This window comes from Mobula hypostoma, chromosome 3 (genome assembly GCF_963921235.1).
Source record: "Mobula hypostoma chromosome 3, sMobHyp1.1, whole genome shotgun sequence".
Classification (NCBI taxonomy): Eukaryota; Metazoa; Chordata; class Chondrichthyes; order Myliobatiformes; family Myliobatidae; genus Mobula; species Mobula hypostoma.
In genome coordinates this window covers 84,162,927-84,189,984 of record NC_086099.1, presented here as the reverse complement: position 1 = coordinate 84,189,984, position 27,058 = coordinate 84,162,927, and the positions used below count along the sequence as shown (strand labels likewise).

Below are 27,058 nucleotides of genomic sequence, written 5' to 3'. Positions count from 1 at the left end.
CATAGGTTTCACAGATGGTGTGAAGAAACTGTAATTATTAATTCAATGTTTCAGCTCTGCTGAGGTGACGTATTTGTAAAAGTCAAAAAGAATGCAGCTGTGTTGTACACAATAACATTTTATATTTCCCATTTCCAGCTGCTGTTGCATACCTTCCCTTAAGTGTGATCTGCAGTTTATAAAGAAAATCACCTTAAACCGAAAAGATACAAAAGTTTGAACTATCACTGTGTTTGACTTCTTCATGGAAGAATCTTTTATTTCTGGGTGTATTTTACTACCCTTCTGATCACGAATACAATGACTATAAATCAACAGAATTACAAGCGAGTAGAAAAATATTACATTCATGTCTAACAGCTGCTCGTTGTCATTCTATACTAAGTACTCCGAATCCAGTACTTTAAGTTACAAGGTGTTGTCAAAGTGGCTTTATTTAACCACGGTCAGTGAATCTGTTTTGCTTGTTAAATCTGGAGAAATGAAACTATTTCAATGTGAACTATCATCTGCAACGTCTCAGGTTTGCCTTCGTGTTATCATCTGTGATTCATTTCACATTCGGAGGAAGTTTTGGTGATACAGCAACATGATTGCTAGAAACTGCTGCTAGCATGATGTGGTGATTGGGAATTTTCAACTCTATGTTTTATTATGATATCTGAGCAGGCAGAGCCTTGCCCTAGCTCTGTTTTCCAGCTGACAAGCACGTCAGGACTAAAATCAAAGTTAACATAATTCCAGCAAAGCAAGACAAAAGGTATTAAACACAACTGGCATGAAGTCACATGGTTTGGCCGAAGAACTTTCCTGTCCAGAAATATTCAGGCAGAAATGCAGCTTTCTCCTATTGGATGACTCGAGATGACTGCAAACTATGAAATCAATTATATGCCAGTAAGTGATCATGAATAATATCATAAAGATTTAACAAATCAATATATTACAGCTTAACTTGTTGGAAAAAAACTCTTTAAACATTTATTAGAATTTTACATATTTTTTGTCTGTATTTATTTTGCCTGGACTTTTTTCCCAAATTAGCTTCAGAAGAGTTACAATGAATAATGTAAACCCTTAGTTAAAAGTAAGTTATGCAGACATTCAGATGAATGCTGTTTATCCACTGAATAACAATATTCAGATGTCATAAATTCACAGTACAGACCCCGTGGAGACTTCAACAAAACAGATTTACATTATATTCAAGCCAGGTACGTATATGTATGCATTTTACACATCTAAACAAAACCACTTTCCACACGAATAACGCCAACTTGTAAAGCTGGATCATGTACTGTATAATTGCTATAATACTTGCCCTCCTTCTTACGATGCAGCAATTTTAAAGAAGTTTTCTTTGCAAGGAGATTTTAAGTGGTATAACAAACTATCGTTCCTCATCAGTAATATTTTAATTATTTGGTTTTACTGATTCATAGCCCATCATAATGGAAAATAATAAAAGACTAGAAGACAGTATTCAAGGGTAGTAATAGCTTGAGAATCGATTTGTATGGCTATGTCCAAGAAAATAACCTAAAATAATTCTTATTGTGTCTATATTTCCTATTTGCTTTCAAATACGCATCTAACAGGTGACAGACAGATGACAGAAAAGCTGGTTTTATTACACAGACGACTGTATTGTTACCCATACATATGAAACAAAACTGATTCATACACCTCAGATTTCTTTCTCATTTTCTCAGGCACGAAAGGAAGAAAATATACTAGAGCAAGGTATGAGAAAATCACTGTGGGGAAAAAGTTGTCTCAGTTAAATTTTCCCTGCATTAATTAGCAAGACAAAACTCTGTGATCTAACACTGGGATTCAGAGTAATTCAATTCTTTAAACAACAGCTATATGTTCACTGTAAAGTTTGCTACATCATCTTCCCAAATAAACACAGCAAATCTGAGACAAGATGTCCCTTACCTTCAACAGTTGCTTCCAGCAGACCAAACTGTTCCAACACCTTAACAAATAACACAATCACCACTAAAACTGCTATCATCTCAAGCCCTTCCAAGTTCATGGTGATCAGGTCATTGTCTCACTGGTGCTGCTAAGAATTTTTTTTTCAGCTGGGCTCTGTTTGTGTGGCCATCAAACTATGTTAAAGCCACAGTTCAGAGAGTGAACGCATCCTGTATATACCAAGACAGACCAGGAGTGGCAGACAGATAACTCAGGCCTGCCAAGATTATCTACTCCTTCGTTATCTCTGTAACACAGAAAAAAACAGCTGTGCATGAATAAACACATGGATCACCTAAAGATTTAGGAGGTCATTCACTAAAGCGTCCTGGAACGACTGTGGAGCAGCTGTGATAGGTAGACTTCTGGGGTTTCACATCTTTTTTATGCCAATGCTGCTGGGTGGCATTGTTGTGGATTATCAGTTGCCTTGGTAACAGGAAAGAGCAATTGAGTGTGGATTCACATTGGATGCCGAGTAAAAATAAGATTCGAATATCCAAAGAAAAGTGAGCAGGAATACAGTGACAAGATAGAGAAGCTTTTAATGCATTCATTTTCCAATAATTGTGAGCATTGCATTTCTGCACCTTTAAAGAGATTTTGTTTTAACAGCTAAAGCTTACTTTTCTGGAATATCCGATTGTCATTTATATCCAACCATGTGAAATCCAGTTGAATGCTACTGCATCTAGATTTTGAAAGGTAAATGCATCACAAGAAATGTTATTTAATTCATTAATTGTAAATTATATATGCACTGCTGCTTAATACATTTGAGTGGGGAAAAAGATGGTTTTCGGTGTTTATCTTGTGAAACCAACTGCACGAGTATCAGACAGACACGTAGAGTCAGAAATGATTAATGGTAATTGCACACTTTAACTCCAGGAAGCAGAATATTGATAATGGCATCAGAGCATTTGAAATTCTTCTATGTGATGAATGGTGGAAGACAAATTACTGCAATGTGCTAAAAAGAAGGAGAAGCAGCAAGGCTAAAGCTCAAGTGTCAGAAATCAGACTGTGGGTTGAGAGATAAGAACTTTAATAACAGAAAGCAATCAGCTTTGCGCAGTTCATTGACTGGCAGTTAATAAATGTATATATTATGATTACAATGATTACAATCCTGATTACCATTAAAATAATTTAACAGAATATTAATAATATTTCCATATTCATATCAGGTTAAGAATACCTGAAGCATGATTGTGTCTCTTTGAAGTGATAACATTACCCAAAGTAATTTCCAGGTTCAAGTGTTTGTCTGTACTTCATTCGTTTTTGTTTATTTAAAGAAATTGAAGCCATTTATAGGCACCGAAGTTCCCTTCAACAGCATATTTTTGCCCCAGAATGGTAATAAGATCAACTATTTTAGGACCATATTTAAAATACATTTCACTTCTGATTGTGCCTATTTGTAGATTAATCGGTGTTCATTATCATACAGCTTTTATAGTAATCTCTTTTTTTCATGTTCTTTCCATGTAATTCCAAGAAAGCAATAATACCTATGAACATAAAATGAAATTATTTCAATCCTAGTTTTCTCTTAAGTTTGAGTACTGTATATGTTATGGTTCACTCAATGCATCGAAGAAATGGAAGTTATTTTTTTGAAAATCAATGTCAAAGTGCTGAAAACAATAGATTGCCTATGGAAAGTTCTGCAAAACAGTTGGTCTGAAATGTGTATCAAGGCAAATTCCTACGCAACATGGGCAGAGTTGACAGTGGTTGAGGCTTAATAGCTTGAAGAGGAATGGCAAGTACATGTGCTATTGAGTGTGAATCTGGTGCGCTTGCCACTTGATGGTGGAGTGAGTATTGTATCATGACAGACCGTGGTAACTTGTGTTGAAAATCCCAACTTGTGACCTTGACACCAGCTTATCTTATGTTTCTAACTGTCCCTCCACAGGTTTTCCAAAAAAATCTCAGAATATGGGGGCACTGACTAGTTTTCAGTCTACCACCTTCAAAGTCACAATCAGAATACAGAGTTATAAAGTTATTGAAAGATACAGTATGTAAACAGGCCCCTTAGCCCATTAATTTTGCACTGACCAACAACCGCCCATTTACACTAATCCAATATTGATCTCATTTTTTAAATTCTTGCTAAATTCAATTGAATCTCCCAGATTCTACCTCTCACCTGTGCACTAGGAACTATTTACCTACAACCAACACATTCTTGGACATAGGGAGAAACTGGAGCACCTGGACGAAACCCATGTGGTTAACAGGAGAAAATGCAAGCTCCACACAGATTGCACCCACTGAAGAAGGAACAGTGAAATGGAGAGGATGACAAAAGAGTTCTTGAGAAAAAGGAATGGGAGATATCCTGGTGATGGGAAAATTAGAATAGGCTGTAGAGATCAGATGTCAGTGCAGCTGGAAGAAAACCATGGTGTATGAATGGCAATAGCAGAGCGTCTGGGAGAAGATCAAGAAGATGGTTAGGGAAGAGAACAGTGTTCACAACAGGGTCACAAGAGAGGAGACTGAGGAGAAGATTGATGAAATGGAAGCAGCAGCCTAAGGTTTTAGAGTACGTGGACCATGTAAGATGCTGGGAGGGTAGCAGAAAGAAGTAGTATCACGAACACGAGAAAACCTGCAGAAACGTCAACTGTTTACAGTTTCCCATAGTACTTCTCACTACGCTGCTTACACCTTCTCACAAAGTACAGATTGACAATATAACATGGCTACAGGCTGCTACTTTTTGGGTCAGGTCTACTTGTGCAGTTAGGACCCATGCTGCTTATACCACAATTTCTGCAGGAAAAGTGAGAAAGCACCAATCAAACGTTATACTGTCCGGTATCACTGTACGTGTCCAAGAGCATCTGTGCATATGTCTCACACAGAAGGCTGCAAAAGAATCCTCTGAAGTGAGCATATCCCTTTAGAGTACCTAATCATATCCAGACTTCAAACAATATTAGTTCTAGACCTCAGCTAACTTAGTTACTTTGATTTTCTGTCATAAAAATCACTGAAGTATCTAAAATGTAAACTAGGCCTTTTGGCTAACCATTTTGCAACAGCGTTTTTCTCCATACTAGCCTTCCGATTTTCCTCTTTGTCTTCATTCCATATCTTTCCTATAAATTATACTTTATAGACAATTATATAATTCCATTTGTAGCAATTTGTAGAAAGTAATCAGATAATTGCAACACTACTCGTACAAATTGTTTCCTCAGGCCATTTCCTCTTTTAGTTGTTGTGTATGTAAGATAACTTCCCTCTCAGCTCATCGTCTGGAAACTTCTTGAAATCTTCCTTAATCATCTCATTTCTGGTGAGAAATGTTCTAATTTATTCATTTCAGTTCTAGTTGGGCCACTCCCTCAACGTTCTCACCGGTTAGTTGATGTTAGCTTTGGTGCTTCCTCCTGCACTCATGCAGACCCTGACAAATTTATTACTTTGCTGCCAGCTGCCACTCTGCTCTCACCTCCAGATGGTGTTTCTTTGATTCTTCCTTTTCCTTTTCAGATTTCTCTGTCTCCATCTTAGAAGATAGTCTGCCTTCTAACATCCATTATGCAGCTGATGACAGAACAAATTCCAATGGCTTTCGTCTGCCTTTGACACACTACACGCCGTTGAGATGTCTCAGAGTGGATCGACTGTTTCTTATTTCAATTCAACCAAATGGCCACTGTCATATGGCATCAAATTTGTTGGGTCACTGAAGCTTATTTAGTGAAGTTGAAGGGATGTTACGTTAGAGATGTTGCTTTACCTTCTGCTGTTCTAGTTCCAGTTTACTGTTATGCTTACTTTATAGTCTTATAGTTTTAGTTGCCATTGTTGGCTTTGCAAAACAATTCCAGATTCAGAATCCTGTGATCAATCAATGCTGGATATTCACTCTTTTAAGTCATTATCAACCTCCTTGCTTGTATTTTCCAAATATTCATAGAGAATTTCACAGAAAATTAACCATCCTTGTATATAGCAGCCTCCAAATGTCTGTGAAGGCTGAAGATAAAGCCCATGTCTCGGATCTGTGATGACCGGTTAAACTTTATGACTACTGAACATCATACCATCCTCTCCCTGTCTCGCTACTCCATTTGAAATCTTACTCATGATGCTTCAGATTATCTTTCATTCTTGCACTGAAACATAATAACAACATCTGCTATTTGCGTGACAGGCTAACTAAGCCCTCCTCCATTCACAAATTGGCTTTAACCAGACTTATTGCCACCATTTCTGTGCCAGTACTACATTTTACTTATTTTTGATTTATTTAGAGAGGCAACATGGTGACTGGCCCCTCCAGACTAATAAACCCACACTGCCCAATTGACCTACGAACCCATACGTCTTCAGAATATAGGAGGGAACCAGAGCACCCGGACAAAACACATGCAGTCACTTGGACAACACACATACTCCTTACAGTGCAATTGAACCTAGTTGGCTGGTGCTGTAATAGCATTACACTAACTGCTACGCACCCATGCAGCCTCGTCGTTTCCTCATTTCTTTACCTCAGATCATATATGGATTGCAAGTAAGAGTCCTCCTACATACAAATTGAAACTGGGTTGCCTTTGACGATGTAATGAAAATGAGAATAAAGGTCAACAATACAGGATGGGGAGAGATTATGGAAAAGAAGAGGCTTATGAGGGATATAGATTTGCACAGATGGCTACATTTGGTGATTTAAAGATATGCAAAAGAGGCAATACAAATCTTGGAATATTTCAGTAGTTATCTTCAGTGGTAAAGGAACCTCAACATAATCCACCTCACAACACATTAGTTACAAAAAGATATTTATAAATGGAGTAAAACATCATGTTCGTAGTCTGGCATTGTATATTGTTTATCACTCACATCAAAGAAGTGATCTCACTTCAAAAATTATATTTAGAAGTAGTTTTGAAATACTTATCAATTCAATAAGCCTCTACAGAAACTTATATTCCTCAGCTTAAGATGGCTACTTTTGAATACAGGTTGAATTATACTGCCATTTCTCTCCCTGTATTCTCAGACATCAGCATTCTGTATATCTCGAGTGGGAAAAATTACTGAGAGTTATTGGTGTATGTGCCCTTGGAAATTTAATCCCAGAATTATTAACCTATGGCACTTAATTGAAAATCTAATTAAAGGAAGCCGAGATGGGAGAAATGAAAATTGGCCAATAGGAAAGATGTGACCAAGCTTGAGAGAATTTTGAAAAGATTCTCCAAGATGTAGCCTGGATTGGAAGACTTAAGTTATAAGAGGAGGTTCGACTGAGACAAGAAGGAGGGGAGTGAAAGGTATTCTGAGGGGTAGGTCTTTCACACAAAGAGCAGTCGGCAGCTGGAGTGAGATGCCAGAGTCGGGAACAGTAACAACATTTAATCAGCACCTGGGCGTCTATATAAATGAGCAATACACAGAGGGATATCAGGTTAATGCAGGTAAATGGCTTTAATATAGATAGCCATGCCAGTTGCCACAGATATAATGGGTTGAAGGGCCTGTTTTATGCTGTACAACTCTATAACCCAATGACCGTCAGTGCAATAGAGATTGCTCCTCTAAAAGTGAAGATTAGGACCCTTGTAAAAAGCAAAGGAGAAGAAGCTTTAGATCATGACAACTTGGATTGAAATGGAAAAAGGTTTCATTTCCCAATTCCCAATACTATTATTGTGCATGATGCACACTTTCATTTTATGAGAATCAAACGTTAGAAATTCCACTGAGCACTCAGTGCCCACAGCAATTACTGAAGACCCTTGGATGAAAAACACACGGTTTGACCTTATATAAGAAGATAAAGTGATTGCAGAAATGTACTTGCTGGTTGTTTTTAAGGAAAATATTTTAAAATATAAATATCTGCATTTGTCAGGCCCAGGCACCTCCCGGTCTCCTCCCAGCTAACAGAAGTCACCTGCCATTTGTTTCCAACTCATCACCCGCAGTCCATTTAAACCCAGTTTTCATCCACAATCCTTGTTCACCCCTATGAACTGGCCAGATTCAACTAGCAGCTCCTAGCCTTTAGTTACCTTGAGTTAAATAGCTGTCATTTTTTGTTTTGTGGCCCTTTGCGGCTTGTTATTTTGCAGTTTATTATTAAAGTGATATCTCACTGCTAAATTGTCTCCACTACTCTGCATTTGGGTCAAGCCTCCTCTGCATTTCCTGATAACATTAACCTAGATATTTCACTCTTCTTTGACCTATTTTGAATTGCAGCGTACTAAATGTAGGCAATCTAAACCTATTACGATATAACAAAATTGACTTCCCTCAAGTCAAAGCCCAAACGATATAGGTAATCTATGGACAAAATTTTCAGGAACAAATATGCACATGGTATTCAGTTCTGTTACAGCTTCTAGGAATGGAACCTCTGTGTGCTGTTGGACAGAAAGCATTTGGTTATGCCAATATGATCTTCCCTTTGCTGTGAGAGGAATTTACTACAACAGTACAGTGCATTGGTTAGATCCATTACAGTACCACATTCAGTTTTGGTCTCCCAATTTAACTAGAGAGATGTTTACATTCGGGGCACTTTAAATAAGGTCTAATAGGTTGATCCTGGGATGAAGGGAATATTTTAAGAAGAACCATTGAGGAGTTAGGCCAATGCTTATCGGAGCTAAGAAGAATGAGGAAATGTTTTTGAAATGCAAAGGTTACTTGGGCCGGCACACTGGTGCAGTGGTTAGCACAATGTTTTACAGTATAGGCAACCTGGGTTCAATTCCCACTGCTGCCCATAATGATTTTGTATGTTCTCCCCGTGACTCCCCGTAAATTACGGGGCTTGACAGGGTAGATACTGAGAGAAGGGTTCCCTCTTTGGTATTGCAGTGGACTTGTTTCACAACAAGGAGCCACCTATCTGTATCTCTAGAATTTCTATCCCAGGGAATTGTAGAATCAGGTTGAGCACTTGAATATAGCTGAAATATTTTACCTATTCAAAGCTGAGGTCGAAAATTTATGTGCCATGGAGGAATCAGGATGACAGAGATCAGGCAGGAAAGTTGAGGCCAATATCAGATTAGTCATGATCTTATTGAACATGAAGCAGGTTTGAGGAGTTATTTGACCACTTCATATGCATTTTCTTATGTCCCTTACAAGCCTGGTAGATAAGTAAAGGCAGACTAAAATATGAATAAACCTTTGTCCTTAATGGTTTACCATTTACATGTTGTTGACAGTTTCTGCTATTTAAGCCACTGGCTTCAGAGCAGAGCTGTTGAGGCAAAATGGTAAAAGCATTACGAATGAATAGAATATTCCTGAGCATCAACCGTTTATTTATCACATTCAGAAACAACATTAGGTCTTTATTCTGAATAACTATTGAAACATGAAGACATGCAAATTTTAAATTACACTTTTTAAGACAGTGTATTTTAAAGAAGAGTCTGTGTTTAAAAAGTGTATTTTAAGGAAGAGTCTATGTTTAAAGTCCATGGCAAAACACATTGCCTATCCTGCCAATGTGGGATGAAAATATTTCATTGTAGTTGAAATATTTCCAATACATATGTAAAAATCAGGTTCAGCTTCAAAAGGAAATCCTTTGCAGTAGAGTACCATAGTTTCAAAGCTGTAGTTAAACTAAAGCCAATTAGTCACACTAAAAACAATAGAACTAAATTTTGAAATTGATGTTTAAGTGAGCATGAGCGGTTTCAACAATCTGGCTGCATGACAAGCATTCAAACCATTATAGCTTGCCGAGTGACATAATTCCACCATAATGAAAGCAAAAGCTCGAGTAGTGAAATGTTTCACCACCCCAAAGAATTCTATTGAAGCTTCAATCTACAGGGAATTTTCCAACCAATAACTGGGGGAAAGAGTTGCATAGCAATTTGCATAGCATTTCATAATGCTTTTTTAAACAATTTACAACAATGATTACTTTGTAAATCACACTACCAGAGTTAACCTCCGATAAATCAAACATCCTCATCATACTTCAGCTCAGCTGAATGCAGAGTATTTTACAGATTATAGGCCAATAGGTTGATCTGAGATATAACAATCAGTTCTGGAATATTTTGAACAAAAGCATGAAACATAAAAGCAAAGTAATGTTCTGTGTTTACAGCTCTTCATTAGGGTTCTTTAGAAAAATTGGGTAAATATTTCTGAGCCCCTGCACTAAACGTGATAGCTTACACACAGATTTTCAGAAAACTATGATTTACGCAATGACTTAAATGTCATATGTCATTAGCTCTGTTACTTCACCCATAATCAAGTTTGAAGTGGGAGGGATGCATTTGCTAATGACTCTGTACTATATGAGATATCTACATGCATTCTCATGGATTGAAGTTTTTATGGCTGCGATAATTTTTCAGTGCACTTTATGAGAAGAAAGTTGTAAATTCCATAAATAAATTTGACTTATACATGGATTTCACATCGCTGAAATTCTATTCCATGATTAAGTAGTCAGCTATGAACCTACAGTCACAATTGATCTAGCCTGGCTGAGGAGAGTGCGTAGTTACCTATCCATACTTGGGGAGGAGGGGGATACCAAGAGGTCATTCTGCATGAAGAATCACCAGTCATGCAAAACCACAAATAAAATTGGTTGAGCTCTGCAGTAATAAAGAACAGGGTGGGACAGCTGATGCAGACTCATGACCAATGACTTGAAAATGGATATCTCTGTGTGGTGGATTCCTCGGTAGCCAGTGGATGAGATTTAGTGATTCCGTTCCAGAGGTTCAGATGCAAGCACTAGAAATGACTATCACAAAACAAATATGAGTAAAAATAGCGTAGACTGAGTCTTCAAAATCAGTGCCTAATTTACACTTTAACCCTATTGTGAAACAAAAAAATCTTTGGGACTGGCACTCAACAAACTGGTGATGCCCTTTCACGCATTTTGAACCATGAAGTATTGTGTGATGATGGTCAAATAATCCCATTCTGATTTGACTCTTTAGAATATTAGACCAAAGCCACATATTTCCTCATGGTGAGGAACGTACTGGATCATGGCAAAACAAAACTGAAATGTGCCTCTGTGAAACATTAAAGAAAGATGCAATCAAAGACTTTGTGAAGCACCAATTCCATTTAAACTGTTATCAGCAGCAAGTCATCTGCTTCCCCAAATTCATGCTTCTTAAGTTTCTTTTCCCTTTCCCATCACATTGTGGCTTCCTCCACTAACATTTCCTCTAAGGTGTGCGCGCCTGGGTGTGCACATGTCTTTTGCTTCCAGTGACCAAAGGAATTTAAACTGCACACAAATGGTTGTCACCCTCTATCTTGTTGGCACGTTAAGTATTTTTCATGATCATAAATGATCACATTTCCTTTTCCATTTTCTGATGTGAACAGTGTTGACAATGTGGAGTTTGTGATGATTTGTTTGCAGATTTTAGAAATGGCTTATTTATACAGTTTTTATTGAAGAAATTATTGATGCACTATGTTGAATTCCAAAGAAGCAAATAGCGTGAAGCGCAAAAGAACTACTAGTTTATTTAAAACTGAATGGCTCAATGAAACAGTAGAAACTGCTACACTGAAAGTTCATGAGGTCAGGGATGTGCAGCTATGAGAAATGTTTATGTGCAATACAGAAACTGGTGTTACTGGTGTGTATTGTCATGAGGCAAAAATTGCTGGAGGATTTGCAAGTGGGAAGAAGTGGAGTGATATTTGGAAACGACTTTTAAAAGTGTCATTTAGAAGCAAATCACATATGGACAGTGTGCAAAATCTCCAGCGAGAAAATCGTTCATTACCCACTACAGGCCTGTTACATATGTTTTGTGAGAGTGCAGATGAATGATAGCGAAAACTCTCAAATCCAGAGGAGATCAAAATTCTTATTGACAGTTATTTTATTTCTTTTAAACAATGAACATCAAACTGGACTTGGTGGTTTATTATCCTTAGAGTAGCTTCAGGTTTACTTCCACTTAAAATTTCAGTGCACACATGTTGTTGTCACTGGGCAAAAAATTGCACAGCGCAAGGTTTTTGCACACACTGGTCATTACAAATTAGAGGAAACATTGCCCTCCACTTATTCATGGAAGCTACCTGAAATTCTCTTTGAAGTTTCCTGAAAGTTTTGAATCTTTCTTAACAATATATGTAATTGACATCCTTCTTTGAATGTTACTTACAAATTATTTTCCATTCCTGTCATTTGCGCACTTGAAGCTGTGCTAACCACAGAAAATTGGGCACAATTGAAAGAATTTCTGTCTAAATCTATCTAAAATCACCACTATCCATTTGAATCTAAAGCATGCTGAAGTATTTAGGGCCTCCAGTCTGAATTTTTATTACTTTTTTTTTCTCTATTTCAAAATAAAACAAAGGCACAGGTGGAAGTAAAGTGCTTCCTCAATGTGAGATAGGAAAACCTGTAGTGAAAGCAGTATAGAGAGCTGCTGTTCTGTAAAACAGAATACACAGTAGCCTGTGACCAAGTTCTTCTTTTACTGAAAAGTACAGCAGAAAGAGCAAAAAAGAGAGAAAATGACAAAAGATGAGCATCTGTATAGAAATAATTAAAACAGTGTTGAAAATATTCAACATGCAAGCCAGCGACTGTAGACAACAAAACAGACTCACCATCTCAGCTCAATGGCCTTTCGCTTTTTTTAATGACTTATTTCAGAGTTCTAACATCTGCAATTTTCTGTTGTTTTTGATTGTCAATGCATCTTCATCAGGTCATTTTGTGGCTTAAAGCTTTAAGCTGCTTGCAAAGTGACATAAGGCAAACCAAGAGAGTACAAAGGAGAGATTCTATCAATTTGCCAAATTTTGGTTCTATGTTTCTTCCTCGAGTTAACTGTTCACAAGTGAGATATTGATGGAGCTATTACAATTGACCTTGATGTCCAGGAGTGAAGAAGGAAAAATAAAATCAGCACACAATTTTGTTCTAACCACTTGAAAATGATGCCCTGTTGTAAAACATTTAAGCAGATGAGACAAAATTGGACAGCAATGGTGCTGCTGAGGAGCTTTTTTGATTTCTGGATCCCAAACCTAACAAAAAAAAAAGAGATTTACCATCCCTTTCAATAGTGTCTTCACCATCAGTCCAAGCAAGAAAATGAAATGTGCTGGCTGTGGTCTGTATGAAGGTTGTCAGCTTGTGAAATTATATTTGATGCACTTGGGTTTTCAAATGTTATGTATAGTTAATGTCGTCAATAAGGCTGCTGGATGAAATTCAATTTAAAGCAACAGATTAATACCATTTTCTCAATATTGGGAAGTCACAATCCGCAAGCATAAAGTAGGCAATTCCCATTGTCTTCTATGTTACAAAATGTGAAATCTCACAAGAACATACAGAACTGAGCAAAAGTCTTAGGCTCATCTTTATAGCTAGTGCCTTAAGACTTTTGCACAGTACTCTATTTATCAATGTGGAGCAGAGAGCAAGATTATAAATCTGGCAAGAGTGGAGAGTTGTGGGAGGGGTGCCAGGGGCAGGGGTGGTGCGGGCGTAGACACACCCAGCCCTGAGACACCAGGGAAGGTCATTTGATTCCAAACAAATGATTTATTGATCATTACAGTATGTCTCTCTGGTGCTTCCCACTCCCTCCCCTCTCCCTTCCCCTTTTCCCAACCATGACTCCCCTCTCCCTATCCTTTTCCCACTCTCAGTCCGCAACAGAGACCCATATCAGAACCAGGTTTATCGTCGCTCATGTGTATCATGAAATTTGTCTTTTTCTGCAGCAGCAAAGTGCAATGCAAAACAAAATTATTACAGTGCTGTGCAAAAGCACCCTAGCTGTATACATCTGCCTTAGAATTGCACAGAATTATAAACCAAGATCTGAAGCTGTAAAACTGTGAAAAGGTGTGAAAGTCTTTAATATGACCCCTGCTGAAAGAGTAAATAATGAACAATTAATTCTGCAAAATCAATAAGACTTTATTATCTTTTTCATCTCATAGTGCTTCATCGATATGTCATTACAGCCTTGTACTACCTGAAATATTAAGTATTAAAATAATATAGAGAATGTTTACCAGCAACTGCTGAATTTTTTTGGCATGAATTCTGAAAACCTGATTGGAAAAGTTTATTGTTGATATAAGTAAAAGGAAAACTGACTATTAATCCTAGTAGGAAAACTGAAATGTCTACCGAAATAGTGGTAACATGAGAGAAGATGTATTTTTCTTCAAAGCCTAATCTTGCATTCAAGGATATTTTTCATTTATTTGTCAATGCAGAACATCTTATACATAGCCCTAAGTAACATCAAGTTGCCTTTTTTTTTGTTCTCTTCACACAGAGAATAAACCCGATTTTCAGGAAGACCAAGCAATCTCATCACCACTCTCAAAGAATCTAGTCTTTGTAAATTTCTCTAAAATGTGCAGAGAAAGTCCAAGATAGTGCAATTATTTTTAGGAAACAATTAAGTTCTGCATTGTAACTAAATTGGCAAACCACACTAAATCTTTACAAATATTCTCAGTAAATGGATCAGTTTTCAGATGATAATCTGCATGAGCTCATCAGATGTCATTCCATCAAATGACTTCCAACCTCTTGTACCTCCTGTTGTCACTGTGATTAGGTCAGACAGAGGAAATGAAAGGCAGAATATGATCTGCCCTTGTTCATGGCACAAAAAGATCATTGACAAGCAGACTTTCCAATCAGTAATATTACTGATGCTTGGTGCAATTCTCCCACTCAATTTATCATTTTCTTAGTCATTCTTAGTGGATGCTTGATTCTCCTTTTAAGCTTCATTAACATTTCCATGATAACTGCTTGATTGTACACATAATTTACTTTAATGAGAGAAACTCAGTTCCTGCTAGCTAATAATTATTTTGATTATAATGAGAAATATATGTCAATATTAGAACTGTGAAAGGAAAGAGGTTGTTTAATTGAGTAGGGTAAATATTTGCTGTTATTCCAAAATTTAGTTGTGATTTTGTCTGGCTTTTGGTTCGGTTGATAAGGTACCCCATGCAAGGCTTATTGAGAAAGTAAGGAGGCATGGCATCCAAGGGGACCTTGCTTTGTGGATCTAGAATTGGCTTGCCCACAGAAGGCAAAGAGTGGTTGTAGACGGGTCATATTCTGCATGGAGCTCGGTCACCAGTGGAGGGCCTCAGGGATCCATTCTGGGACCCTTACTCTTCATGATTTTTATAAATGACCTGGATGAGGAAATGGAGGGATGGGTTAGTAAGTTTGCTGATGACGCAAAGGTTGGAGGTGTTGTGGATAGTGTGGAGGTCTGTCAGAGGTTACAGCGGGACATTGAAAGGATGCAAAACTGGGCTGAGAAGTGGCAGATGGAGTTCAACCCAGAAAAGTGTGAAGTGGTTCATAGGTCAAATATGATGGCAAAATATAGTATAATGGTAAGACTCTTGGCAGTGTGGAGAATCAGAGGGATCTTGGGGTCCTAGTCCATAGGACGCTCAAAGCAGTTGCAGGTTGACTCTGTGGTTAAGAAGGCGTATGGTGTATTGGCTGTGGAATTGAACTTAGGAGCCGAGAGGTAATGTTGCAGCTATATAGGTCCCTGCTCAGACCCCACTTGGAGTATTGTGCTCAGTTCTGGTCGCCTCACTACAGGAAGGATTTAGAAGCCATAGAAAGGTTGCAGAGGAGATGTACAAGGATGTTGCCTGGATTGGGGAGCATGCCTTATGAGAATAGGTTGAGTGAACTCGGCCTTTTCTACTTGGAGCGACGGAGGATGAGAGGTGTATAATGATGAGAGGCATTGATCGTGTGGATAGTCAGAGGCTTTTTCCCAGGGCTGAAATGGTTGCCACAAGAGAACGCAGCTTTAAGTTGCTGGGGAGTAGGTAGAGAGGAGATGTCAAGGGTAAGTTCTTTACTCTGAGAGTGGTGAGTGCATGGAATGGGCTGCTGGCAACGGTGGTGGAGGCGGATGCAATAGGGTCCTTTAAGAGACTTTTGGATAGGTATGTGGAGCTTAGGAAGATAGAGGGCTATAGGTAAGCCTAGTAATTTCTAAGGTAACGACATGTTCGGCACAACTTTGTGGGCCAAAGAGCCTGTATTGTGCTGTAGGTTTTCTATGTCAATGTTTATATGGTATATATTTCATGATTTTTTTCCTGAAATATTTTCAAGCTCGTTGGACCTGGTCATAAAAAGATCAGCAATCAAAAATGAGGCCTGAACTTATGAAACACCAAACAGCACAGGGTGAGTGCAAATGCCCTCCAGCAATGTTAACAGTCAGTGGATCTAAATGGTTCAGTTAAGCTTCAGAAAGTAACCAGAAGCTGAAAAATCTCCAACCAGGATGTGATGTTGGGAATCAATTGGGTCTAATTAAAAGTGATTAGCCCTAACTTAGCTGCTGTTCAGGTTCAGAGACAATGTTAACAGAAGGGATATTAGGAAGGGTAAAATATCTGGAACTCAAAACTTAAAAGACTTCAGGTAGGATTAAGGGATTTGGAATTATGGATATATTAAGTTGGACCAAAGGCCCCAAATTGAAGACAGCAATTGCATATGCCCTTGAGTCCTTACAGAGGAAAAGATGATATTGAAATATTTTGATGAGTTGCAAGAATTCTTTCTGAGTTGAAGAAAAGAATTGTTGTACAGTCTTTCACTTCTAACCTATTTTTGATGTGAATTTATCAAGATATATAAGATGTTCTGTAATAGTACAGACTTCTAATTTTTTTATTTGAATTGACTTTGTTACTTTTCTAGGTTTCCCCAAATTTAGTTGTCTGCCTGCTTCTGAAATACTGTATACCACCTTTTAATCCATTCCATACAGCTATCTATTTGCCTATCTATACCTCAGTCATTTCTTAAGCCTGATGAATGTGACATTGTGAGATAACATAAGGGTAACCCTACGATCCCAATGATAAGTAATGACTACAATTACAGTGAAATTATTAAAGAAAAATTGTTTTGTTGATACTACATTATTTTGAAGCCTGGGTACATTTTCCAACCACTTTCTCATTTCAAAATCCATTTTCCATGAGAGCACAGAATTGCTCAATGTGCCATTCTTGCTCATTATTTCCTGATGTAATAGACCACAATGCCTCAAGGAAAATATAGTTCAAGATGCTTTGCGAAGTACTGACCCAATATCACTCTAAACGTATGAGTATCTTCATGATTCTGAAATTTTGGTGCATCTAATATTTACTTTGATATATCTTCTTGAAGCAGATACTTTCAGTTTTCTAACAACGTTAGATTAAGAAGATGGCGTAGAAGAAGAGTTAGCATGTTCAGTATAAGTGATAATTAAAGCAAAAAATAAAATTACATACCAATAATTTAATACTTAAAAATCAGTTATTTAAAGTACTTCTAAAGCTACAGTAACATATACCACCCTAGATTTCCATTGTAAAGAACAATTTACAATTGATATGAAATTAGTAGCAAAGTCTGAAGATTTACAAGGAGTTCTTCAAAATTATTCAAAATTTTCTTCAAATGTAACAGAGGAAGCAAAAAGAATAGTAATATTTCAGAGACCAGTATCCCTATAGTGGACATTGAAATTCATAAACCTGTGCTGCACTATTGCATTCATCAATTGGAATTTGCATTGAATGCTAAAATGACAGTTTTGATTTTGGCAGGTATTGAAAATATTTATTTACAAAAGCTCAGTCATAATGAGGACAAGACGTCAAGCCACAGTGTCACCTGTTTATAGCCGCCAGGAGAGAGACATTGAAGCCAGTGCACCCCACTGCAGTTGGTGTGGCACAGCGTCCAGGCTGGAATCGGTGCTGCCCCCACCCCACAGTGCTTGCTCGGCAGAAGACAAGCTCTATTGTGGTCTTTGGTATATGCTTTACGGGGTTGTATATTACTGATATCCTATATGAGCTTGCTATCTAGTATGTTCAAGGCCTGAAGACGCAGTGTTGCCTGTTACGGCTGCCAGGAGAGAGGCGTTAGAACCAGTGCACTCCACCGGGGGCAGTGTGGCACAGTGTCCAGGTTGGAGTTGGTGCTGCCCCCCAGTGTTCGCTTGGCAGAAGATAAGCTCTATTGTGGTTGACTGCAGGTTTCTGCATTGATGGTTTGAGTCCGGACTTTTTTTACATGGCTGTTTCTTACTGTTAACTTTAATAGCTATCTTGTACATGCTATGTGTGCTTTGTGCTGTATGACTGTTTCTACTGTGTTTTGCACCTTGGACCTAGAGTTGTGCTGTTTTATTTGGCTGTATTCATGGGTATTCATGCATGGTTGAATGACAATTAAACTTGAATTGAATTGAATATGATGCATTTACATGTGAAACAAAGTGCAGTTGGTAAGATGAAGACAGTTGATTTCAATTCGCTGAAAGCTAAAAAAAGATCAGTGCTCTTTTCATAACCAAGAGTCAAAGTTTCCTTGTCACTGCCCTAAGCACAAGTCTCACGTTTACCAGTGCAAGCGTTTGATTGTCAACTTCTTCAACAAAGCCAACTTCAACACCCCACACAAAATATTGAACATCACGGGTTGTCCGCTCCAAAACAACCCCACCCAAATGAAATGCTTTGATAGAAAACTTATTGGGTAGAATTAATTTAAAAGTGTATTTAGGAAGCTATCTGCAAGGATGTGGGAGAAAATTCAAGATACCTCCTTCAAGCAAAACGCTTGACTTTTCTTAACAGTAGATGAGGAAAGCTAGAGCCCGCATAACCAGTTAAAATAAGGTTTGGAAAATCTAAAGGGAAGTTGAGTACGTCTGAACTGTATGTAAGACCAAAATTTTGCCACAACATGTAGTAATGCACAAGTCAGTAAACTGACTGAGGTCAAATTGCTTGGAGGTACTTTTGCCTGTACACCCCAAAGTGCTTTATCTGTGATCAGAGGAAGTAAAACATCAGCACAGCAATATGAAGTGAGATTAGGAATATTTTAAAGAAATATTTTTGATATGTGGAAAAAAATTATGTTGCTGCCAGTCCTATTCCAATTAGACATCAGGTCCTCCACAATGCCACCTACAGGGCATCCGTAAGAAGAGAAGGAACTAGCTGAAAAATCCTCATTGAATCACTCCTCACACAAAATTGTGATTATCAACATGAACACCAGTGCCAAAATAGTGCTTGTGGTGTGAGTCATTCCGCGCACCACATTGGTAAGCGCCACTGGCAACTGTGCTCAATGAAGTAGCACTGGAATGTGCGCAGCAGGCACAACACAGCATTAATCAACATAAATCAATACCTGTACTGCCACCTTCAAGCTCAGTGCTTGAATTAACACCCTCCATTAACTTCCACAGCTGCACACCTGTTCAGCAGCAGGAAGAAATGACAACATGAACGATACAGGAAATTTGCTGGTTGATTTCTTCTAACTGTACAATAGTTCTGTGAGTTTCTGGTACTTTGTATAAACACAAGAGATTCTGCAGATTCAGGAAATCCAAAATAACTCGCATAACATCATAGTGGAACACAACAGGTCAAGCAGTATCTTTGGGGAGGAATAAAGAGTCGATGTTTTGGGTTGAGACCTTTCCATCCCAATGAAAGATGAAACGTTGACTGTTTATTCATTTCCAAAGACCTGTGGAGTTCCTCCAGCATTTTGTGTGTGTTACTCTTGTTCTTTGCGGTTGTTTCAATAGGTTCTATCACCCTTGACCTCTTCAGTGTCACTGTGAGCCATACACTGAACAATGTTGGCCCTGCTGCTGAACGGATCTGCAAATTCGGGGCTGGCACCAAGATTGGAGGTATAATGATCAGTGAGAAAGGCTATCAAAACTGGCAGCATTATCTGGACCAACTAGAATAAATGGACTGAAAATAGTCAGATGGAACTTATTGCAGACAAGGGTGAGGTGTTGCACTTTGGAAGCACTGGATGGACATTGAAATAACTTCAGTAGAAAACACAGAATTGCCCTTCTCTTTACAATGTTGTTGACAAGTGTGGATTAATCATACATCCTAATCTTGGTTCCCATTTATTCCAGGCACTGAATGTAGCTTCAGTAGAATCTAAACCATGGCAGATAACACATGAAGAACAAATTGAATGCAATCATTTTGTTAATGGAACAGGCAGTGAGAGATAAAAAGAGACACAAGAAGAAGATAGTAGTTTTGCTTTGAATATCAAATACTAAAGGAAGGAAGGAAGGCTCACCCTACACTTAACACTGAACCTTAAACCTATACGTAAAAAAAAATTGGTATAGAAAAACTTGCGGTCAGTAAATGTCAGGGAAAATGTATTTTAAAGTTCAGTTGCTTGTGAAAATGTGAGCTTAGTTTTCAGCATGTCTAGTGTGTTAGTGGGCAAATATCCAACATCATTCCATTTCATGCATTTCATTGTCAAGTTTATTAGTGAGCTCTTGCCATAGAACAACTATCAACATAACTCCCCAATTTCTGCATTTAACTGCTCGTGCTTACTCTGGAAGGTGCTCTCCAATTTACTGCATATTAAGCTCTATTTCATCACTGTTCTAACTAAAACTATAACAGCTTAAGTAATGTTTAAGCAATGTTATGAATACATGCTTCAATGTTATGAGTGCATGTTTCAAACTGGAAAAAATGTATTCCTTTTATCATTATTTTATATTGTCAAAGCAATTAAACAGTGTGATGTTCATCCTGGAAAATCAAATAATTTTCTACTTTAGCATTCCACACTTGCGGAGCAGTTGTAGTTCAGTCATTTGCAATGTAAACAACATTCCCTTCCATCCGAGTAGCGCTTTTCTTTATACTGACCCAATCATGAACAATTTGATTCATTAAAAAGAAGTATTTATATAACATTTCCGAGACTCTGTCCTGGAAGGAGAGGATTTGGAGGCTTATGCAGTTTAAAAAGCTTTTTTATTCCCTCTTAGGGGCCAAAAAATAAAGGGAGGGCTTATTTCCAGGATCCTATTAAGCTGGGTCACCAGCTAACACATGATCTGAATATGGTTAAAAAAAAAACACATGGTCAAAAATATTTGCTCAATGTTCAGTCCAAATATGCGGTCAAGGGTTTCCATTTTAAATGGGCTTCCTGCCTACTCTGGAACTGCTCAGCAGTGGACCCCAAAGACATTATATTGAGCTAAGTCACTAAGTCACATTATATTGAGCTAAATCACTAAGTCCGAGATTTTAAAAAGTGTCCCGATGCTATTTAATCTGCTGTTTGCTTCTGGCATTTTCTGCTTTGCTTTCAGATTTTAGCATCTGTAGTTTTATTGAGATTTTCAATAGCTATTGTGAGTGGGTCATTGTCCAATACTTCTACTAAGCAGTGCATCTAACTTGTGGCTAAACCAATTATGACACTTTCAAAGTTCCTGCTATGATGTGAGATGGAGAAATAGAAATTGGAACAAAATTCCAATTAAGTATATTATCTAAAGCTATTTAAGAAGCGAGTATAATTTTTCCAGAATAATTAATTCTGATCATTATTCTTGCTGCTCTCTCTGGAAAGATACACTTTGTAGCTAACTGTTTCATTAAAACAAAGTATAACTTAACCAAAAGAGAGACTAGAAGAACCAATTGATTTACAAGATAATTACCTACTGGAAATGGGAATAATGATTACAAAAGAAGAATTAGAAACTGACTGATCTCAAAGGACTTGGAGTTTCAATAAGATGCATTGGTCATAAAAATTCTGGTAACGTAAGAGGAGGTTGAATGTGCGTACTATAATTAACATGTACAGATCGTGTAATTTCTGACGAGCAAAAGCTGCACCGTGAGTTGACACAGCAGTTAAATTACCAGATAGTAACCTTCAGGCCTGGACAAACAAATCAAGTTCAAATCCCACTAGGGCACTTATAAAAATTAAATTCAAATTAATAATCTGGAACTCAATGTTGCAATAATAATGTTCACAAAATTCCTGCAATGTCTTAAAAAGCCACCTGCTTCACAACGGCTCTCGATGGCAGGAAATTTATCACCATTACTTGATGTGGCCTATATGTGACGCCAGACCACCCCCCCCCCAACCTCTCCCTCCTCCCAACAGCTATGTGATTCTTAAATAGCCAAGCCAACCAACTTTGTTTAGGGGCAAATAAATAACGGGTTTAATTGCAAAAACAAATCTGATGGAGGAACTCAGTGGGTGTGGCAACATTTGGGGAAGTAAATGGACAGTTAACATTTTGCTTTCAGACTTTTCATCAGATTGTAAAGGGGAGGTAGCTCGAATAAAGAAATGAGTGAGAGGGAGAATCAGGAGCTGGCAAGCCAGCCTCACTAAGTTTTTATAAAAAGTGTTAATCACCACAAATTGCTGGAGTTAGCTTTACATAGAACGTAACAAGGTAAAGTTAGTCTGAGGAAGCTCCAATATGCAGTAAGATCTTACTTGGATCTTGGGCTCATATTTACTTTTCTTCCTATTTCTCATAGCCTGTGCCTTTCTTTTAGATCAAAAAGCAATCTCGGCTTAGAAATCATTTAATAATTCAGTGTCCACAGCTCTGGAACAGAAAACTACAATGGTTCATAATTGTCCAACAGAGACAAACAAAATCATTCTTATTTTCTTTTAAATGGGTGACTTATTCTGAAGCTAGTACTAAAATGCACTATAAGTGGAAACATGTTGAAGAATCATTCTTCACACGTTCTGATAATATAGTCCAACGCTCAAGTTCTCTTCACGAGGAACCCCTTTATCCTACCATTCAACTAAGTCAATTTCTACCAAACTGCATTAATATCCTTCATAAATAAGGAGACCCAAAACTGATTCATTGATTGCAGTTTTATATAAAACATTATTATCTTACATACCTCCCACTGAGTGTATGAAAACTAGATTTTTTAAATTCAAGCTTACTGTGTAGTAATAAGCCATACATACAGCTGATTTATAGACCACGTTCCCAGCTCTATCCATCAATCCATATAAATTTACTCTTCAACAGGTTTTTCTATCCTATGCTTACCCAGATTCTTAATACCTGGATTGATGCTATCCTGCTCAATCACTTATTGTTGTAGGACACTCCACATTCTAAGCAGTCTTCAGGTAAAGAAATTACTCATATATATTATTGAAATTACTAATAGATGGCTTCTATTCATAGCCCTTAGTTTTAGATTCTCTTTCAAGTGATTATGCTTTTTTCACTTCTAGCTTAGAATGTGCCATTTTGATTACTTTATTCAGGTTGTGGCCCAATGTTTTATTATCTAATGATAAAGAACCTTGAAATTTGCCTGTTTCTTTATATCTTTACCTCTTCTGCTCTAATGCCAGCCCTGTGAATTATCTTTGCATTTTTAACATCATTTAATATATACTGTACTTTGGCATTTCAAAAGTGATCTGAAGTTTTGTGTAAGTTTAATATTTTTTCGGTTCTATTCTTCTGTATATTACTCTGGTGTTTGCTTTACGATCACTTACATTATGTTATGATTACTCTTGACTAGTTGTCCCCTATGTTTAATTTCCTAACCTGCTGTGGTTAGTTTCCCCAGCAATGAAACCTCTCTTCCTCACTTTGTAAGAGTGGAGTTGTGACCACTTTGCAAAAGCTCCATTCTCATTTCTCTTTCTCCACCCTCTCTGCCAGCTTATTAAGAGAGGATAGAGACCAATTGTTGAAACCTTCTGTAATAACTATTGGTTATTTAACCATTAGACATAACAGGTATTATCTTTAGCTGTTAAAAATATAAATTTACTGTAAAAAGTCATGGTATGTTTTGTGTAAGGAGATCGTATGTAGTCCCCATTACCCTATGAACTTCCTTCGGGTGCTCTGGTTTCCTCCCACATTCCGAAGATGTATGGGTAGTTGGTCAGATGGGGTGAAATTGGGCAGTGCAGGCTCATTGGGCCGGAAAGGCCTGTCACCAAACTGTATCTCTAAATAAAATAAAATACATAGTTTTTGAACAGTAAATGAGGAATAAAACCTAACAAATGGGCTCCTGCTGCAACAGATTCTGGGCCAGTCATGTGAAGGGCACTATTTGCTTCTGTAGTTACATACAGCAAAACATATTGATTTTTGTTTAATGGATTTTACTTTCCATCAAAGAATGTGATAATGAACGGTGATGGATAGCATTCTTTGGTAACGGTATTATGTGATTTTAATTCAGGTAAATTGCAACATGAGCAGTTGGTGCATAACAGAAGTCCTGATAATGTGGCTACTGACACCAGGGAGCCAATCTCTGAAGAGTACTGATAATGGCTGGGATCATCTGTCTTGTACAGACACTGCCCAGAAGAAGGCAGTGGCAGACCACTTCTGTAGAAAAAAAATGCCAAGAACAATTGTGGTCATGAATATACCAGTGTTGTCCATGTCATACAACATGGCACATAATGATGATGAAAATGAAATTACATCATACGAATTGAACTTAGTGATAATTAACCTTATTTAATTACATCTGAGTGGGGAATATTTGTCTAGTGTATTATGTATTTATGTAAACAGTACCCCATAATTCTCTGTTGGCAGCTTCTTAAAAACAAGTAGAGAAATTGTAGTGTAGCAAAAACAAGGTATGACAATGGGACTGAAGTGGAGATAGAGATAGAGATAGGGAGAGTGAGACAGCTGGAGACAGAGACCAAGAGATAGAATGGAGATGGTTAGGTGCTGGGAACCACAGATGAGAGACATTGAGTGAAGAGAGGTCAGCAGCAATGTGAGAAAATTGAGCTATGCTCCATGTCACTAACCACATCACCAACAGATAGCAGTGTCTGGGACCTGCCATCCTGTGAATGGGACAGTCTGACAATATAAACAGTATAAACAAGCTCCCTTACAATTAACTAACTCTCCAGCTTGATAAGAGAAAAGCTATGCCTTGTTTACCCTGTCCTTGAATAAATAATAACTTGAAATTATAATAACTTGAAATAATAATCAGAATCATGAGAGATGGGGGTTGCGGTGAGAGCAAAGAAAAACCTTAGAGAAGATTGGAGGAATTGCCGTATAAAACAAAGGGATTGCAAGATATCGGAAGCAATAATCCAGCAACAACAAATGCGAGGAGGACACTAAATTCAGGGCCACCTTTAGTATTCTTTGAACCTAAGCCATGAATGCAGCAATTCAGTATGACAAGTGAATGGCTGGAACATTAAACCTATTGAGATGTTATAAGAAATCAGTGGAATGAATTGAGAAATAAACGAAGAGAAAAAAGGAAAGTGGAAAAGGGAGCATCAAATTTCATATGCAGAAGTTTGGATAAGGGAAGAGAGAGAGACTGAAACAGGCAGGGATGAAAAGAAAGAAAACTGCACGTTAGAAACTTAATGGAGTTACCACCCATAGGAACAATTATCATTCTGGGCTGAATAATTTGTGTGGCATTACAGAAATAACTCAAATGCCAATGAAGATTAACTTTAACTAAACCTTGGTTTAGAGTTCTTTGTTTGTCTCATTAGTTGATACCCTATAGAAATAATAGGGTCAACAATCATTTAAACTCCTGCTGTCACTCAGGGATAGCAACTGCTGGTAAGTCAGTATCTTGGCAACATCTACACCAAGAAGACAAAAGAACACCCTAAGCAATGCTGTGAAAAGGTTATTGAAAAGCACAAGTCAGGAGATGGATACAAGAATGTTTCCAAGTCACTGAATATCCCTTGGAGTACAGTTAAGTCAATCATCAAGAAATGGAAAGAATATGCCACGGCTGTAAATCTGCGTAGAGTAGGCCTTCCTCAAAACTGAGTAACTGTGCAAGAAGGAGACTAGTGAGGGAGGCCACCAAGAGAGGTATGACAACACTGAAGGAGTTACAAGCTTCAATGGCTGAGATGGGAGAGACTGCGCATACAACAACTGTTGCGTGGGTGCTTCACCAATTGCAGCTTTATAGGAGAGTGGCAAAGAGAAAGCCGTTGACAGAGCTTGAGCAGTTTTGAACAGAAGAATGGGGAAAATTAGTGTCCAAATGTGCAAAGCTGATAGGGACCTAGCTACACAGACTTAAGGCTGTAATGCTGTTAAAGGTGCATCTACTACATACTGACTTGAAGGGGGAGAATACTTATGAAATGAATTATTTACTGTTTTATATTTGTAATTAATTTAGATCACTTTGTAGAGATCTGTTTTCACTTTGTTCACTTTGACACAAAGGATTCTTTTTCTGTTGATCAGTGTCAATAAAAAAGCCAAATCCACTATGATTCAATGTCGTAAAACAATAAAACATGAAAACACACACACACACACACACACACACACACACACACACACACACACTCACTCACTCACACACATACATCAATAAAAATGTTAAATTAACAAGTAGTATAAAAATAAAAAAAACTGACAAGTACTGAGGTAGTGTTCAGGGGTTCAATGTCCATTCAGAAATTGGATGTCAGAGGGAAGAAACTATTGCTGAATCATTGAATATGTGCCTTCAGTCTTGTTCCAGGTAAAGTGAATTAAAAGCTGGAGGACATTGGTTTAAGATGAGAGGGGAAACTACCTAATAGAGATGGTGGTGCATATATGAAATAAGCTGAAAGTGCTTGGTTTGTTCTTCAGGTATGCAAAGTACTCTACTTAATGTTACTAATCCAATAGCAACATTGAGGAGAGTACTCTGAAGACCTAAAGAACAAACCAAGCTGTTGGACAAGACCAATGTGGTCCACAAAATCCAAAGCAGGACTGCAGCAAATGTTGCATCAGCCGAACTGGGAGAATACACAAGGATCCATGAACATCAAATGGCTGTCAAGCTGCATGATCAACTGTCCCTGGTCTCTACCCATGAAGATCGAGTGGGACACAAATTCGACTGGGTATCAGTGAAAGTCATGGCACAAGCAAATACGCGACATGCAAGAGAATTCCTAGAAGCATGGTTTTCTGCAAATAATTCTATAAACAGACATGTAGACCTTGATCCCATTTATATGCCAATACATCAAAATCCCAGACCAAGCACAGAGTTCGCCATGCAACCTACCAGCGACGAGACCCCCTCCCTACATCACAACTGAGTTTCCGTAATATTGACCAAT

At 37.9% G+C, this 27,058-nt stretch overlaps 1 protein-coding gene across 8 annotated transcripts in view; it reads right to left on the bottom strand.

Annotated features, from left to right (window-relative positions):
- kcnip4a (potassium voltage-gated channel interacting protein 4a) overlaps positions 1-27,058 on the bottom strand; it is a 1,016,612-nt gene that overhangs the window by 300,926 nt on the left and 688,628 nt on the right. Inside the window, exon 1 of one of the 8 annotated variants that reach the window (XM_063043377.1) lies at positions 2,279-2,383. The exons of 6 other annotated variants lie outside the window; for them this stretch is intronic. Coding sequence is in view for 1 of the 2 variants with exons in the window: in XM_063043373.1 (XP_062899443.1) it covers positions 1,942-2,041 (100 nt within the window). In the remaining variant the exon portion in view is untranslated. Of the gene's footprint in view, positions 1-1,941; positions 2,085-2,278; positions 2,384-27,058 lie in introns of those variants that run through there. One more of the 8 variants, XM_063043373.1, reaches the window with a different exon arrangement.